Raw genomic sequence first — 17,473 nt, 5'->3', positions numbered from 1 at the left:
TCCAGAATGACAAATGGGGAACTTGCCTAAGACTGAGATTGGCCTTCTGAGGGTGGGTGTCATTTGGGGTTCTCAGTCAGTCTATTGGGCAGCTGGCAGTGGAACCAGTATCTATCCCTAGTGCCTGAACTGAATTTTGAAACTCACTCCTTATGTTGGGATACTCTCAGCCTAGATACAGGGGGGAGAGCTTCTGGTCCTACTACAAATGGTGAAACAGAATTTGATGATTCCGCATGGGAGGCCTCACACTCTCTAGGAGAGGACAGGAGGTGGGAAGGGAAGGTGGTGGAGTGAGGGGGAGGACACAGGACAAGTGGCAGAGGGAACTCAGATTGGTATGTAAAGTCAGATGGCTTTTAACTTAAATTTAGAAATTAATAAAAAGAAACATGGGCTGCAACAAAAAAATGTGGCAAAAACAAAAACACAGATAAATCTAACTAGGAAAGAAAAATAAATTAGGAAAAAGAAAACAGACACAAACCGCCTTGGTTAGGAGTGGAAATGTAACAAAGTTTTATCAAAGTAGATAAATAGATAAGGAAGAAGGAAGGAATGAGTATATGGAAGAAGAAAACAGTGGAGGAATAAGAAAAGATTTCATTTTCAGGTGGGAATGTATCAAAAATCATGTGGATGTATTTATGGCCAAAAGGTGAGATAATGTTTCTCACTTAGTTCATGAGCTCCTGGATAGACCAGGCTTTGTAAGATATTCATATGACATGGGTGGATTCTCCCATTCTTCTTCTCATTTTACTTCTGTCTCTACATAAAATTTGAAACCTAACCTTTACAGTACAACTACTGAGTCTTTCAAACTGGGTGATTTGTCTTATTAACAGTTCATGTTGTTTCTTCACATTGTAGAGATGTACATTTCAATGCAGACTACATTTCACAGTAAACAGCAAGCATGTGGGAAACTCTGAATTCAGATGTACTCTTGATGATTGATGACATGCTGTGGATTATAGTTAATGTTTCTCTGCTGAGGTTACTTGATTATGACCATGAACTTGACATTTTGTCTCTACCGAAAAATTAATTTAGCTGAGTATGTTGGTGCACTCCTTTAATCCATGCAGTTGGGAGGTGGAGGCAAGCAGATTTCTGGGAGTTGCAGGCCACTCTGGTCTACAGAGTGAGTGTCAGTCATGAAGGGATAACACAATGAGACACTGTCTCAAAAAGGCAAATGCAATATAGTTCCTATGATTTTATTGTTTTTTTCGAGCTTGTTTGAACAACTGAAATGGCATTGTTTCTTTTGCTACTGTTGTCCCTTTGTGTTATTTTCTTTCACTGAGGAACATTCCTTGTAGGGGCCTCTGAATATCTGACATAGCAATAACACTTTTAAAAATGTATTTTTACCATGGAAACTTTTATTTTCCACACAAGTTCATTGCATAGTTTTGCTGGCTTCTTGAGTACATTGTATATTTTGGAAATCAGCCCTCTGTCAGATGTGGGGTTGGTGAATATCTTTTCCCAGATTTGGGGCTGCTGTTTTGTCTTGCTGACTGTGTCCTTTGCCTTACAAAAGCTTCTCATTTTCTGGAGGTCCCATTTATCCCTATCTTGTTTTGGCTATCCAGTGTCTTTTGTTGTTACATATAAAGTTGAGAATTGTTCTTTCAAGGCCTGTGAAGAATTGTGCTGGGATTTTGATGGGGATTGAGTTGAATTTTTAGATTGCTTTCAACAAAATTGCCATTTTTACTATGTTGCTCCTACCTATCCAAGAACACTGGAGACAGGGTTTCTCTGTGTAGCTTTGGATCGTGTCCTTTCACTCACTATATATTTTATGCTGACCTAGAACTCACAGAGATCCACTTGCCTCTGCCTCCTACGTTCTGGGATAAAAGCATGCACCACCACTCACAGCTTCTTTTCTTTTTCTTTAATGATTACCATTGTCACTGTGGTAAAAATGGATAAAATCTTGGATTTAAATTGTATATCTCACTGTGTAGTAAACGTGAGTGGTTCTGCATCCATAAGTTTGGAAATCAACAATTCAAATATGGATAAATATCTTTTTCTGTAATTTGTCTTTCAGTTTTTTCCCTTCTTAAATCACTGGAAAGTATATTTTGGTAATAATTTTTGCATAGAAATATTTTAATTTATGTAGCTGTTTAAAAATGTATCCATTTATCAGAATAAAAGGATTGCTTTCCTAATAACAATAATCTACTCCTTTGGGGATATAGGCATGTGAGTGGTTTCCATCATGAGGTCTACTTTCTAAAGTCAGCAAATTTCAAATTTGAAAATAGATAAGCATGTGAAATTCAGTTCACTATAGTACCAATAAACATATAACACCAGAACACTTGCTATTCTATGTTGTAGCCTTCTTCAGTTAGGTTGGGTAGTTTCAAAAATGGCTTGCAAAGGGATTGCACTAATAGCAGAAATGGCTTTTTTGTTATAGGGATGGCCTTGTTAGAGGAAGTGTGTCATTGTAGAAGTGGATTTATTTTTTTCATAAATGTTCAATCCATGCCCAGTATCTCACTTCACTTCCTGTTGCCTTCTCATACTGCATGCCAGCCAATTAAATGTCTTTCTTGATAAGAGTTGCAGTAGTCAAAGTGTCAACTCATAGCAATAGAAACCTAAGTCAGAATTTGTTACCAGCAACTGTGATATTATTTTAGTAGACATGACAATGTTTTTGTTAGAAGGAATATGGATTTTTGTTATTTTGGGTAAGGGAAGCAGTAGAATGTTTTAAGTGTTGCTAAATTAGCCATAAGCACAGGAAATCTCAAAACAGCCTTATAAATAGATTTTTTTTGTCTACTGTTCACTCATAAAGTTATGCAGTGTAAAGGAGCCAGTAGAATAATGTAAATATTAAGTGAACATTTTGAGAAGAAAAGTACACCAACAAGTAGAATGGAGATAACTCCTGGGTTCAAGGAGATTAATAATCTTGAGTACAGTGTATGGTCATCTCAGGGCAACATCACAAAGAGTAATTTCTAACTTTTGAAAACATATTAAAGAAAACCTTAAAATTTGGCATAGTGATGCATGCTTTTAATATCAGCACTCCAGAATCAGAGGCATGTGGAACTCTGAGTTTGAGGTCAATCAAATGGACAATATAAATTCCAGTACACCCAAGCTTATGTGTTGAAGGAAATCTTGGAAAATAGAAATCTGATGAGGATATAATTGAATAAGAAGGCCAAATTTCAGTTTCGACAAGCATACTAATTGGCAACCTGGTTCAGACTTTACAGTCAATGATAGACAAAAGGCATTATGGACCCTTCTTCCATGACTAAGGAAAGATACTAGGCCAGTCAAATGTCAGAGTTGTCACTGGAGAGACTGTGATTCAAGGGTACCATGAACAGAGAGAGAGAGACCCTGTGGCTGCCATGGGCATCTGAAACATCAAAACTTCAAAGGCTACATTCAGAAAACAAATCCTCAAATAAACAAAAACCAAAACAATAAACCTCCACATCTACTACTGGAAGGCCACACCTTCTCATCCAAAGAGTATATTATTTGGGAACCAAGTGTTCAAAAATATTACTGTGGTGATATATTTTTACCATTTATTTAAACTTGGCCAGGGATTTAGAAAGCAGTCAAGAACAGATATAAGAAACAAGGTCCATGCCTTTTATGCCAGCAACCATAATCTAGGTGGTAGTGGTACACACTATTAACTTTGGACTCAAATGCATCTCAGTGCTTCCAAGGCTAATCAGGTCACCACAATAGTAAATCAGTCTAAAAAATAATTATAACTCACAGCTTTATTCCCTACATTAGGGAAGTATATAATACAGAAGTAAGGTCTCTGAGAGGCATACATTGTCCAAAGGTAAGATGACACTGGCCAGCTGCTCTGCTTTTCTTATACACAGCATGACACTTGTATCCCAAAATCAGTCTCTGTGTCATTTTTTTAATATCACACATTAGCCTAATTATAGTCCTTGAAACAAAAACATATACTACATAAAATTAAACATTTTTACAAGAAAACAGTGTTTTTTATTAATCAATAACCATGCAATGCAAATATGTAGAACTACATAGACACAAACACATACGGGAACACACATAAACTCTAATTTAAGCAGTAGAACATTCGCTATAACCTAGTCATTGAAATGTCCGTTCTTTAGGTCATTTTCATCTGTGTTTAGAGCAACAAGAGTTGATTGTTCTTAGATAAAGGATTTCTTTCTATTGGAGGCAAGCCTGCTTAACAATCACATAGATGATAGGATGTTCTAACATTAAGAACTGAAGTCATGCTATGCAGATTGTTTCCTCAGGTTTTGTGTGTCCATGGTCAGAATCTACTTCAGTCTGATTCAATTTGTGTTTCTATGACAATCTAGACTTTACTAATTTAACACTGTGTAGAGAATCTTTACCACACTCTATGTGTATCTTGGATTTCTGCAACATCAAATCCATGACAAAATTAATAATATCTGCAGATCTTCCAACCTAGAAAGACAAAAGAAACATAGATAATGTGAAATATTCCATATCAAAATGAATTTTGAATTATTACTATGTAATTCTTGAAAAGAACCAAGATAGCCAGAAGTAGGCAGTGTATGCCTTTAATCCCAGCACTTGGGAGGCAGAGGCAGGTGGTTCTCTATGAGTTAGAGGCCAGCCTGATCTACAGAGCAAGGGTCAGGAGAGGCTCCAAGGCTACACAGAGGGATCTTATCTCCAAATCCAAAAAAAGAATCAAGATAGTCAATAAAGGATACATTTGTAATTCAATGCAATATCAGAAAATATGGTCACATGGTATATTTTGGAAAAACGAACTAATTGGCAACTGTCTGGAAAACAGTGCCTATATTTAGTTGTATTTTGCAAGCAATCAAACTTGCAACAAGGAAAACTTAGGTGATTGGAATTGTAGTGTCTTCATTAACAACCAAAATATTAAATTGGGCACAGGAATGACATGTTTAGGTTTGACTAGACATAGCTTTTGACAGTGAATCAAAAGGAGGCTTTTTCACTATACAAAATAAACTTGAGAGAAAATCTAATCATTTGTATACCTGCAAATCTTGGAAATAATGGAATTTTATATTGTATTATGAAAACGAAGTGGAATGATGTTTGGAGACATTAGTGAAGCATCAGTTCCCCACTGTGCCATGCCTGCAAGAAATATATTAATTGCATAATGTGAGAAAGGCTTTCATCTGTGGCAACCTCTCGAATTCCATTCACTATTGGAAATACATGTGTCAGTTTTGATTCGTTTGATCATCAGAGTCAATTGGAAATGCCTGTGTAAATAATAAAGCAGGTTGCTGAGGTCACAAAATCAGGTGGTAGATAACCACTATCCACTGGAATCCTCCAAATGCAGGAGAGGAAAAACTAAGAGTTGGTCACTCTGTAAAAGTTCGTGGTTTTTGCATCTCTATTGTGGAACATCTTTCCACTGCTTTCCAGTCTCTGAGTGTGGTAGCATGGAATGAATCTGCTTTCACCTTACACACAGAATAGTATCAGGAAGGTAAAATTGAAGATAAATTTCTTGAAAACATCCATAAAGAAGCGGATTGACAGATGGCTTGTTCTCAGGTAAATGTGTGCACAAGGTTGTGACAGGTTGACAGTCCACAGAGAAATAATTTATTTGCACAGATCAACATTCACTGTAGCACCTTATTGTAAGAAATCTGTTTTCAGGTTTCATTGTATTTTCAACAGAGATTCTTTATTATCACTCTCATTGCGATGCTGTATCTCACTTTCCACCCTTCCCTGCCTCTTTTTTCCCAGTATGACATATCTGCATCGATGCATGCTCTGAAGGATTTACAAAATTTCTGATATGAGAGGTTAATATTGATACTCAATTCCTACTGATGACAACTTCAGATGATGTTTATCAATGAGAAAGGCACAAATTTGATGAGTATTTTAGATGTTGGGTACTTTGATCTCTTAAAAAGTCACAACATCCTCCCTCGTAACATAAAGATTTGAAAATTTCAGATTAATTACTGATAGTACAGCAAGCTCTTTAGTTACATAATCTTTCCTTTGGGGGAGATTAAAGTCTCAGACCATCATTACTGGGAGAAACATTTTTCATTTCAGAGTCTGTTGACATTCAAGGATGTGGCCATCAATTTTTCTAAGGAGGAATGGCAATGCTTGAATACTTCTCAGAGGGATTTGTACAGAGGTGTCATGTTGGAGAATTACAGCAACCTGGTTTCTGTAGGTGAGAATAAATCATTTTCTGATTACTGCTTAAACATAGTAATGCCTAACTTCCTGAATTATAATTTTGAATTGTTTTCTATGAATGAATTCCAGCTCCCAATTATTCCTTGATATTGGTGAGTGTTACATTTACTAAATTTCATCTTATGAAAATTTAAACGATCTTTTAATTTAGCCTAACATATAATTAAATCCCCTATGGTATTTTTTGTGGTTATTCAGGAGCAATAAAGTGTGAATACTATTTGAATCCAACAATTATATATTTGAAATTGTTTATTGGAAGGAAAGTTGAAGGTATACAAAATTAAAAATAATTTCTTAAAAGTTTACAAAACCTGTCAAATATGTACTAATAGAACTTCACTTAAGAGTCTTTCTTTGTCATCCTTTATGCTCACTGTGTACAAGCCTGTGTTGTAAACCAAATCTCTTCTACATTATGGAAAGAAATTATCACGTCTCTTATAATTCATAGGACTTTCTGTATCAAAACCAGAGTTAGTCACCTATCTTGAACAAAACAAAGAACCATGGATGGTGAATATAGAGGAATCAGAAGTCCTGGAACCAGGTAAGTTGAAAGGAAACAATGGTTCATGAGTGGAATCCAAAACAATGAATGAACAACACCTGCAGTTTGATTAGCCCTGCTTCTTACTTGAAGTGATGCACAAGAATTCACTTTATGACTGTATAGTAGGTTCTGGCACACAGAGGATGCTACATTGTTTTCCTTCATTTCATCAGAATAGTGATTAGATAATATTTATTTTACCAATAGCATTTTGGCAATGTATGTATGGCTTTATTTTGTCTCTTTTATGGTACTCCTTGTTTCCTAGCTTCTTTTTATTATGGATTGTAGGATGGTTATCCTTTCCTTCATCTAATATCCACATATGAAAGAGGACATAACATGGTTGTCTATCTGGCCCCAGGTTGCTGGAAGCAGGGTAGTATTTTCTCTTTTCATTCATTTGCCAGGAAATTTCAAGACGTCATTTTTAGTCAACTGTCTATATGTGTGACATTTTCTTTATTCATTCTTCAATTGAGGAGCATATACTTTGCTTCCAGGTTTTGACTATTACAGTTAATGCTGGTGTTATCATTGTTGAACAGATGTCTTTGTGGTATGAATATGTATCTTTGGGTATATGCCCAAGAGTGGTATTGTTGGGTCTTGAGGTACATCAATTCCAAATTTTCTGATTAACTGCAAAACTGATTTCCAAATGGGCTGCACTATGTTGTATTCCCACCAGCAGTGGAAGAATGTTCCATCATTCCACATCCTCTGCAGCATAAGCTTTCATTAACATTTTTTATTTCAGCTATTCTGACAGGTGCAAAATGGTATCTCAGAGTTGTTTTGATTTGCATTTCTCTGATGGCTAAGTATGCTGAGCATTTCCTTCAGTGCCTTTTGACAATTTTAGATTCCTCTATGGAAAATTTTCTATGTAGCTCTGTTCCCCAATTTTCAATTGGATTTTTTGGTGTTTTGGTGACTAGCTTCTTGAGTTCTTTCTGTATTTTAGAAATAAGCCTCTGTCAGATGTGTGTTTGGTGAAGTTGTTTTCCAAATCTGTGGGCTGCTGATTTGTATTGTTGAATGACTACGTCCTTTGCCTTAAAGAAGCTTCTCATTTTCAAGAGGTAAAATTTATTAATTGTAGATCTCAGCGTGTGTGCTACTGACTTTATGGTTAGGAAATGATCTCCTGTACCAAATAGTTTCAGGGTCCTTCCAATTTCTTTCCTAAGAATTTCAGTGTGGCTGGATATAAAATCTTCTGTATGTCAGCATTCAATTATGTGATCATCATTTGTCAAAGATATTTGTTTTCCAGGGAATAATTTTAGCATTTTTGTCAAAAAATCAGGTGGACATAAGTGGAATGATTAATATCAGAGTTTTCAATTAGATTCTATTGTTCTACCTGTCAGGTTTTTTTTGTGCCAGTACCAAGCTGTTTTAATTGCTATAGCTCTATAATAGATGATAAAGTCAGAGATAGTGATGCCTCAGAAAGTTCCTTTATTGTACAGGTACTTTGGCTATACTTTTTTTTTCGTTTTTCCACATAAATTTGAAGATTTTTCTTTCAAGATTTGTGGAGAATTGCACCTGGATTTTAATGGGGATTGCATTGAATATGCTGATTGCTTTTTGTATGATTGCACTTTTCCCCATGTTAACCCTACCTAGCCAAGAGCGTGGTAGATCTCTCAATTTTCTGGTATTACTTTTAATTTCTTTCTTAATAGAATTAAGTTCTTGTCATACAGGAAGTTCATGTTTTTGGTTAGAGAAACTCCAACATATTTTTGGCTGTTTGTTGATATTTTAATGGGTAATGCTTCTCTGATTTGTTTCTCAGATCATTTATCTTCTTTATATAGTAGGGCTACTGATTTGTTTTATTTTATCTTGTATCCTTCCACTTTGTTAAGGGTGTTTATCTGATGTATGTGTTTCCTGATAGAATTTTTGGCGTTACTTATGTAAACTCTCATATCATCTGCAAACATTGAAAGGTTGACACTTCCCTTCCAATTTTTAACCTTTTGATCTTTTCTTGTCTCATTGCTCTAGCTAGAACAGCAAGAACAATATTTAAGACATATGGAGAGAGTGGACAAACTTGGTTTGTTCCTGATTTTCCAGGAATCACATTCAGTTTCTCTCCATTTCGTTTGATCTTGTTGTATGTTGCTGTATGTTGCCTATATCATGTTTTCTTATGTTATAGCTATCCCTGTTCTCTCCAAGATCTTTATTTTGAAGGCAAGTGGGATTGTTTTCTGAGGCATTTTCAGCATCTAGTGTGATTATCATGTGTTTTATTTTCTTTTTTAGTTTGTTTATACGGTGATTACATTGGTGAATTATTTTATGTTGAATCACCCTTGCATCTCTGGAATGAAGCCTACTTGATCATGGTAGATGATATTTTGATGTGTTCTTGGTTTGACATGCCAGTATTTTATTGAGTGTTATTGTATCAATGTTCATGAGGGAGATTTTTCTGAATTCTGTTTCTTAGTTATGTCTTTGTCGAGTTTTGTGTCCCAATTTAAGTGTTGCTTCATAAACAGAGGTGGCAATTACCATTCTACTTCTAGTCTGTGGAACAATTTGAGTCATATTGGTTTAGATCTTCTTTGGATTTCTGGTAGAATTCTGCTATGAAACCATCTGGCCTGGGCGATTTTTGTTGGGAGAATTTTGATCACTGCTACTGTATCATTAAGGGTTATAGATATATTTACTTTGCTTATCTCTTCTTGATTTCATTTTGGTAAGTTATGTATACCCAGAAAATTGCACATGTCCTTTAAATTTTCCAATTTTTTGGAGTACAGGTTTTCTAAGTTCTCACATGATTATTCTTTGTATTTTTCAGTGTCTGTTGTTATGTTTTCCTTTTCATTTTTCATTTTGTTAATTTTCATCTTCTCTCTCTGCAATTTGGTTAGTGTGGATAAAGATTCATATATCTTGTTGCTATTCTCCTGAAACCAGCTGTTTCTTTCAATTATTTATTATATTGTTTTCTTTGTTTCTACTTTATGGATTTCAGCCTTCAATTTAATTTGCTTATGTCTAATCCCCATGGAAGAGTTTGATTCTTTTACTTCCAGAGTTTTCAGGTGTGCTGTTAAGTCACCAATGGGAGTTCTCCATTGCTTCTATGTAGCACTTTAGTGCTATGAACTTTCCACTTAGTACTGTTTTCCTTGTTTCCTATAAGTTTGGGTAAGTTGTGGATTTGGTTTCAGTGAAGTTGTTAATTATTTTCTTTATTTCTTCCTTGTCAGCATGTGATGCAAATGAACACTGTTCAATTTCCATCATTTTGTAGACATTCTTCAATTTGTGTTCTTGTTGAATTCTAACTTTAATCAATGGATATCTCATAAGACACAGGGTGTTATTCCAATTTTACCTCATCTTTTGAGTTTTGCTTTGTTGTTGTCTATGTGGTCAGGTTAAGAGTAGGTTCTGTTGGGTATGAAGAAGAAGGTATAATCTTTTTCTGGATGAAATGTTTTGCAGATGTCTGTTAAACCCAAATGACTCCTATCTTCTGTTAGTTCCTTTATTTCTCTCTTAAGGTTTGTCTGGTTGTCTGGTTCAGTGGTGAGGGTGGGGTGTAAAATATTCCACTCTTAGTGTGTGTGGTTTAATGTGTTACTTCAGGTTTAGTAATATTTCTTTTTTTAAAATGTGTATACCTTTGTTTTGGGAGCACAGATATGCAGAACTGAGACTTCATCTTGGTGGATTTTTCCTGTGATGATTATGAAATGACTGTCTTCATCTCTTTTTATTAATTTTAGTTTGAAATCTGATTTATTACATATTAGGGTCACTACATAACCTTATTTCTTAGGTCCAATAGATTATAAAAATCTTTTCTCAAACATTTACTCTGAGGTAATTTCTATCTTTGAAGTTATATTGTATTTCTTATATGTAGGAAAAGGATAGATTCTGTGTTCTTGTAAATTTTGTTACCCTGTGTCTTTTTATAGGCAAACTTAGACCATTGATATTAAAAATTATTGATAACCTTTGATTGTTGATTCCTATTATTTTTGGATTTGTGGGTATTGGTGGTAGTGTGTGTGTGTGTGTGTGTGTGTGTGTGTGTGTGTGTGTGTGTGTGTGTGTGTGTGTGTGTTTATGTGTGTGTGTTTCACTTTTTTGGATTTTCATAATGTTGTATTATCTATTATGAATGTTTCTGTGGATGTAGCTAACTTGCTTAGATTGGAGATTCCCTTCTAGTACTTACTGTAGGACTGTATTTGGGGATGTCTTTTAATATGGTTATGTCAGGGAATATATGATTTTCTCCCTCTCAAGTAAATGAGAGCTTTGAGGGAATAGTCTGTGCTGACAACCATTTTTTTTACTGGTCTCTGTAGAACATGTATCTAGACTTCTGTCATTCACACTTTCCAATGAGAAGACAGGTATAAGTGTAATAGACCTGTGTTTGTATGTTTCTTGGCCTTTTTCCTTTGCAGCTTTTAACATTTCTGTATTTATTTTGTTCGTTTTATTTTTATTAATATTTGTAAGGGTACTGTTTTTTGGTCCAGTTTATTTGGTTTTCTGTAATCTTCTTTTCCTTTCATGAGCATTTTATTCATTGGGTTAGGAAAGTTTTCTTCTATGATTTTGTTGAATATGTTTTCTGTGACCTTGAGGTGGACATCTTCCCCTTCTACTATAACTATTATTTTTAGGTTTGGTCTTTTTACAATGTCCCAGATTTTCCTGGATACTTTGTATTAATAATTTTTTGGATGTTTTGGCTTGTGGGAATGCTGCCCCAGGCATCTGGGGTTTAAGTACGTGGGATGGACATGTGATATTATACCCCAGGCAACTAGGATCTATTTATATTAATCTGTGGCTTTGGTTTACCTAGGTGATACCCTTGTGTCTTGCCCTCCTGAGGGCAACATGGTGTCTCTTGACAATGTCTTCCTTCTCACTATCCCTTTGTTTGACATTACTGCCTAGCAAAACTCTCCCTTTCATTGTCCAATAAATTCTTTATTCATCAATTGATAAGAGAAGGGCATGGACACCCCAGAAGAGGAAATTCACAAGATATCCCTACCTAAGTGAGAGTGGGAGTGGGGGGGGTAGTAAGAGAGTTAGCAGTGGAAAACAGTAAGAGGGAGTTGAACATGAGGGATCAGAAATATAAACATTGGACAAAGACAGAAAGAGAGAATGAGGAAAGTGATACTTTGTTAATGGGAGGCATCAATAGATTAACAAGAAACCTAGCACTAAGGAAATTTCCAGGAATCCACGAGGAAGACACCAGTGAAGACTCTAAGCAATAATTGAAAGGGTATATTGCTGACCTTCCTCTACAATCACATTGATTACTACCTTGATTAACCCCATGGAGCCTTCATCCATTAAGTTATGTAACCAGATGCAGAGATCCACAATTAAGGATTGTACCAAACTCTTACATTCTAGTTATAGAGAGTGATAATATGAGCGAGTCAAGATCATGTAGGGGAATCACATATAAACAGCTGAACCAAGCATGTGGGACCTCAATGAGTCCAGTCTTTACATCTGGGGAACCTGCATAAGACTGACATGAGCCTCCTGAATGTAGGTGACAGTTGGGGGCTTAGGCAGCTTATTGGGCTGCTGGCATTGGGACCAGTATGTATCACTAGTATATGAACTGGCTTTTTGGAGACCCATAACTATGGAGGGATAGCCTCCACAATAAGATACAGAGGGAAAGGCTTTGGGCATGCCCCAAATGATGTGTCAGACTTTGATGATTGCCCATGGGAGGCCTCACCCACTAAGAATAGAGGATGGAGTTGGGTTTGGGAGAAGGTTGGGAAGTGGTTGCATTCCAGGGAGAGGGAACTATGATTGGTAGATAAAATAAAATTGTTTTAACAATAAAAAAGACAAGAAGCAACAAATGGAAGTATATAGTCATAACATGCAAAGGGACATTGCCCAGCTTTATACCATCTATTCCTAATGACAGTTATTTATCTTTTACATATATACATGTTTTAACAAGCATCCATATAATTACAGTTCCTTATATTTCTTCAAATGATTTGTCATGTGGTCAAGTGACATAAAAGTGTGTAAAGATGCTTCCCTTCAAATCCTATAATAAGACTTAATTCCCCAATGCAGATAGTGGAAAAGAAAAGCCTTCAATGCTAGAAGCATGTGACAACACTTGCACTCAGAGTTCAAAACTTCAAGTTCATCAGAGGATCCATAATGGAGAGAAACATTACAAATGTAAAATATGTGGCAAGTCCTTTAAGAAATCCTTAAAACTTATAGTTCATCAAAGAATACACACTGGAGAGAAACCTTACCAATGTTCAGATTGTGGAAAGTCATTCACTGATGGCTCAACACTTAAAGTTCATCAAAGAATACACACTGGAGAGAAACCATACAATTGTAATGTATGTGGCAAGTGCTTTATGAAAGGCTCAATTCTTCAAGCTCATCAAAGAATACACACTGGAGAGAAACCATACCAATGTTCAGATTGTGGAAAGTCATTCACTGATGGCTCTACACTTAAAGTTCATGAAAGAATACACACTGGAGAGAAACCATACCAATGTTCAGATTGTGGAAAGTCATTCACTGATGGCAGAACACTTAAAGTACATCAAAGAATACACACTGGAGAGAAACCTTACAAATGTTCAGATTGTGGCAAGTTATTCATTCATGGCTCAACACTTAAAGATCATCAAAGAATACACACTGGAGAGAAACCTTACAAATGTTCAGATTGTGGCAAGTCATTCATTCATGGCTCAACACTTAAAGATCATCAAAGAATACACACTGGAGAGAAACCTTACCAATGTTCAGATTGTGGAAAGTCCTTTAAAAGGAGCTCATATCTTCAAGTTCATCAAAGATTTCACACTGTAGAGAAACTGTATAAGTGTGATGTATGTGATAAGTCCTTTAAAGATAGCTCAACATTTCAAATTCATCAAAATATGCATAATGGATAGAAGAATTGCAATTGAAATGCACGTGGCAAGTTCTTTACTAAGAGCTCAATACTTTTCATCAAAGAATACTTAATGAAAAAAATGTTAAAATATACAAAGTGTGGTCAGTTGTGTGTCTAGATTATCATGTTTAAAAATACTACACAACCAGGGAAGTCAGAATCTTTAATATTTAACTAGTCTGCTACATGCTATGTCCTTTTCGCATTTCTCATCTCTGCAAAAACTCACTACATCCACACACTAGAGAAAGCTTATAAATGGGATGCACTTGGAAAAACATCTTCTGGGTGCTTAAATCTTAATGATCAATACAGAATTCATACTAGAAGTACACTCACAATATTAAAAATGTGGCAAGTTTTATGGAGTGCTCAGACAGTCAAACACACCAACCATCACCAATTGAAAGAAACCTAACAAATGTACACTGTTTTAAATTTTTTAAGAAGCTCAAAATTTAGAGCACATCTGAAAATTCATGAAAGTGATCATCATCTCAAAAAGGAATTACTTTCGCCAAAAATCATACAAAACAAGGTTCTTTATAATGTAAGTAGTGGAAGGACAATTTTAGCATATGCTGAAACTTTATACAGTTAGATGAGAGGCATTATGAGACCTTAGGATCACTGTCATTTTTAAGGAATTATACCAAGAAATAAAATGTGTATTCACAAAAATATTGTTGGAAATTAATCTAATATGCAGCAATATATCTGTCTGTACTACAATGAAACCATGTATTAAAATAACATAGGATACATTTGATAACAGTTGAAGGCACAAGTAATTTAAAATGTGAATTTTTGTCACAGGATAAATTTACTGATAACCATCCAAATCAACATCACTGCAGAATTTTCTGTATATTTTATGGAACAGAATAATGAACTCTTATTGCTTATAGTTTTTATATAACTATCATTGTGTTCCTAGTGTTTGCAATTTTAAAGAATGTAATATAGATTTTTTTAAACCTAATGTTTATTTCCATTTTCTCAACTATCAATAAAATACTATATAACATGTTTTCAATTACTGCTGACTTTGAATGGTGAACAACCATTTTATATTACTCTAGGATAATAAGCATTAGCAATTGAAATACAAAAATTTCCAGGAATCATGACCTGAAAATGCAGTCCAAATGGCTATAAGAAAACTGTAAGAGTTTGAATCATTAGAAGTAGATGTGTGGGGAAAAAAAGATGTCTTGATTATGTGAAGACCTGAATAGGTGTGTGAGTGAAGTTCAGCTGTTTTCATGGGCAGAGTTAGGTCCCAGAACAGACACTGAGACACAGCAATAATGCAAACTAACTGAAAACTTCTTCCCCTCATTGAATGAAGCTATGAACATTACAAATCGTTTTGTGTTTGTGTGAGGATGTTGATAGTTTATGGAAATTTTCTCCAGGATATTTTCCTTTCTACAGATACTTATGCCTCACAGTTGAAGAACATAGTGTCGGAAGTACTGAGATAAGCCAAGAATGCCTACCTGCATAGCTTTATATAGTAACCCTGCCATGCAAATATAATCAATATGTAATAACTCTTTGAATCTATTTGAAAGTAGGTATTACAGACACAGAGATTCCGGGGTGTAGTTATTTCCATTCAGAGAGATTGGAACACCTGACCCCAGCTTTTCTTTTGGTCCCTTTTTATCTGTATATATTTTCTTCATTCTTACACCACACCACTTATGTCTGTCACTGGGAACTTACTGGAGAGAAAAGCAATAGCATAACAGTCCCTATTCAAAAAATAAGTTATTAGAGTGTTTGATTTGATTTTTATTCATAATTTCTCATCAAGGAAGAAAACCACTAGAATATTAAGTACTAAATAATCCAAGAGTAAGACTTCCAAATAAAATTTTCTAGACATAAATGAAGAACAACAATTGGAAACTCTAACTATTCTTAGAATATGTGCCAGTAACTAACAAAGTAGTCAGTGGACAAGAAAATGAGCTGGAAATAATTTTCAGAACTGGAAAAATGACACAACTAAGAAATTGTTGTTTCCTCAATGTCTTATCTTATACTTTGTGAATGCATATATCAATTTTTATCTCTTTTAACACTTGTCAGGAATTTATGTTAATGAATAAAGTGAATTATCTTCATGGTTATAATACAAAATCTATGTCTAAAATAGAGAATCCTACATATCATTTAATTCTGACCCATGATTTGTACTTAAGGAAAAGTTTATTTGTATTCTATATTACGATGCATGATAGATGATTACTCTAAAATGTCCACCTGAATAATATTTCCTATATTTACTTGCACAGTGCTGGTTCAGCCATATCTGATTGGAATTGCAAAAGTCATAAAACCATCAGAGCTGCTTAACAGGAACCAACAAACCTGAGACACATGATGGTTGCCCTGTCAATTTTGGTTTTGATATCGGTTGCACACTAAGGGCACATAAATACTTGCACAATTTGGAGATATTAGATTATTGAGAATTTCTTATGAATCATTTATGCCTTCCTGCAGAAGTGCTTCTTCCATATTTATGGAGATATCCTTCCTATAGTACATTTTCCTTAAAATTTGAAGGTTGTGACACATACAGAAGCGAAAGATCATTTTATCAGACTTGAAACATCTGTCCCAGTAGTTACTCAGAAACTAGATAATCAACGCAAAATGAAAAAAAAGTTCAACGAGATTCAGTGGGATAAAGTAGTTGAGTGCAGATCAGATTGCATGCCTATTCCCACTGTACAATCAGGTAGTTATGTGGCATATAGAGTAACAAAGTCAAATTAGCTGCAGAGCAGTGATCTAAGAGAGCATGCTCCAAGAACACCTCCAGGGTAAAGAAAAAATTCACAAATGCTTCTAGGGCTATAATTTTCTAATTGAGGTTAAAATAAGTTAATACAACTTTTCTGATCAAACGTTTCTCTTTTACTGCATCTGAAAGTCTTATTCTGGTAAAGTCATCTGTTTCCACATAGATACATTTTAAAATATAACTGCATATCTTCCATTATATAATACATCTTTCTCCGGCATAGCCATGAGTCTCTACATAGTCACACCTCTATTCTGTGTATCTTAACCTTTCTTGTTTCCACACAGCTACAAGTCACCAAACACTTACAACTTTCACCACACAGCCACATCTCTTTCCTCACATAAACCTCTCTTACATACATGTCTCTCTTCCATACAGCCACATCTGTCAGATCTCTCTACCCACCTAGGGAAATCACTTCACACTTTTCTTGCACTTCTCTTTACATCTTTCACATTTCTATCTTTTGTCAAAATTTTCCTACACAATCAGCTACATGTCCACTTACAGCATGCTCATCCCTTTCTCTTGATTTCCTTGCACGGATCTCCTGTCCTATCTTGTATGCAGCTCTCTCAACACATAGCTTCCTCTCTCTGTTGCTCTCTCTTCTAACTAGAGAGGCATCTCCTTCAGGAGGAAAAATTCTAAACAAACTGTAATAATATTTGGGGCCACAAGTCATTTCTTCACTAAACAATAAGACAGAATCATGAAAAACCAGTTATTCCCAGGCTTGGAATGTCAGAATGACCAACCAATGAGTAACCCTGCATGCAGCTCTAAGTAACAAGTGTTCCCAGATAGAGAGTAA

General features: G+C 35.3%; 1 protein-coding gene across 1 annotated transcript in view; it reads left to right on the top strand.

The window, feature by feature from the left end:
- LOC118239325 (zinc finger protein 420-like) overlaps window positions 1-17,473 on the top strand; it is a 45,053-nt gene that overhangs the window by 20,808 nt on the left and 6,772 nt on the right. The window contains exons 4-5 of the mRNA XM_035449135.1: window positions 6,743-6,838; window positions 12,980-13,624. Of these exons, the coding sequence (XP_035305026.1) occupies window positions 6,743-6,838; window positions 12,980-13,624 (741 nt within the window). The remainder of the gene's footprint in view (window positions 1-6,742; window positions 6,839-12,979; window positions 13,625-17,473) is intronic.

This window comes from Cricetulus griseus, chromosome 9 (assembly GCF_003668045.3).
Source record: "Cricetulus griseus strain 17A/GY chromosome 9, alternate assembly CriGri-PICRH-1.0, whole genome shotgun sequence".
NCBI lineage: Eukaryota > Metazoa > Chordata > Mammalia > Rodentia > Cricetidae > Cricetulus > Cricetulus griseus.
The sequence above is the reverse complement of the archived record's forward strand: the minus strand, read 5'-3'. Positions and strand labels throughout refer to the sequence as shown.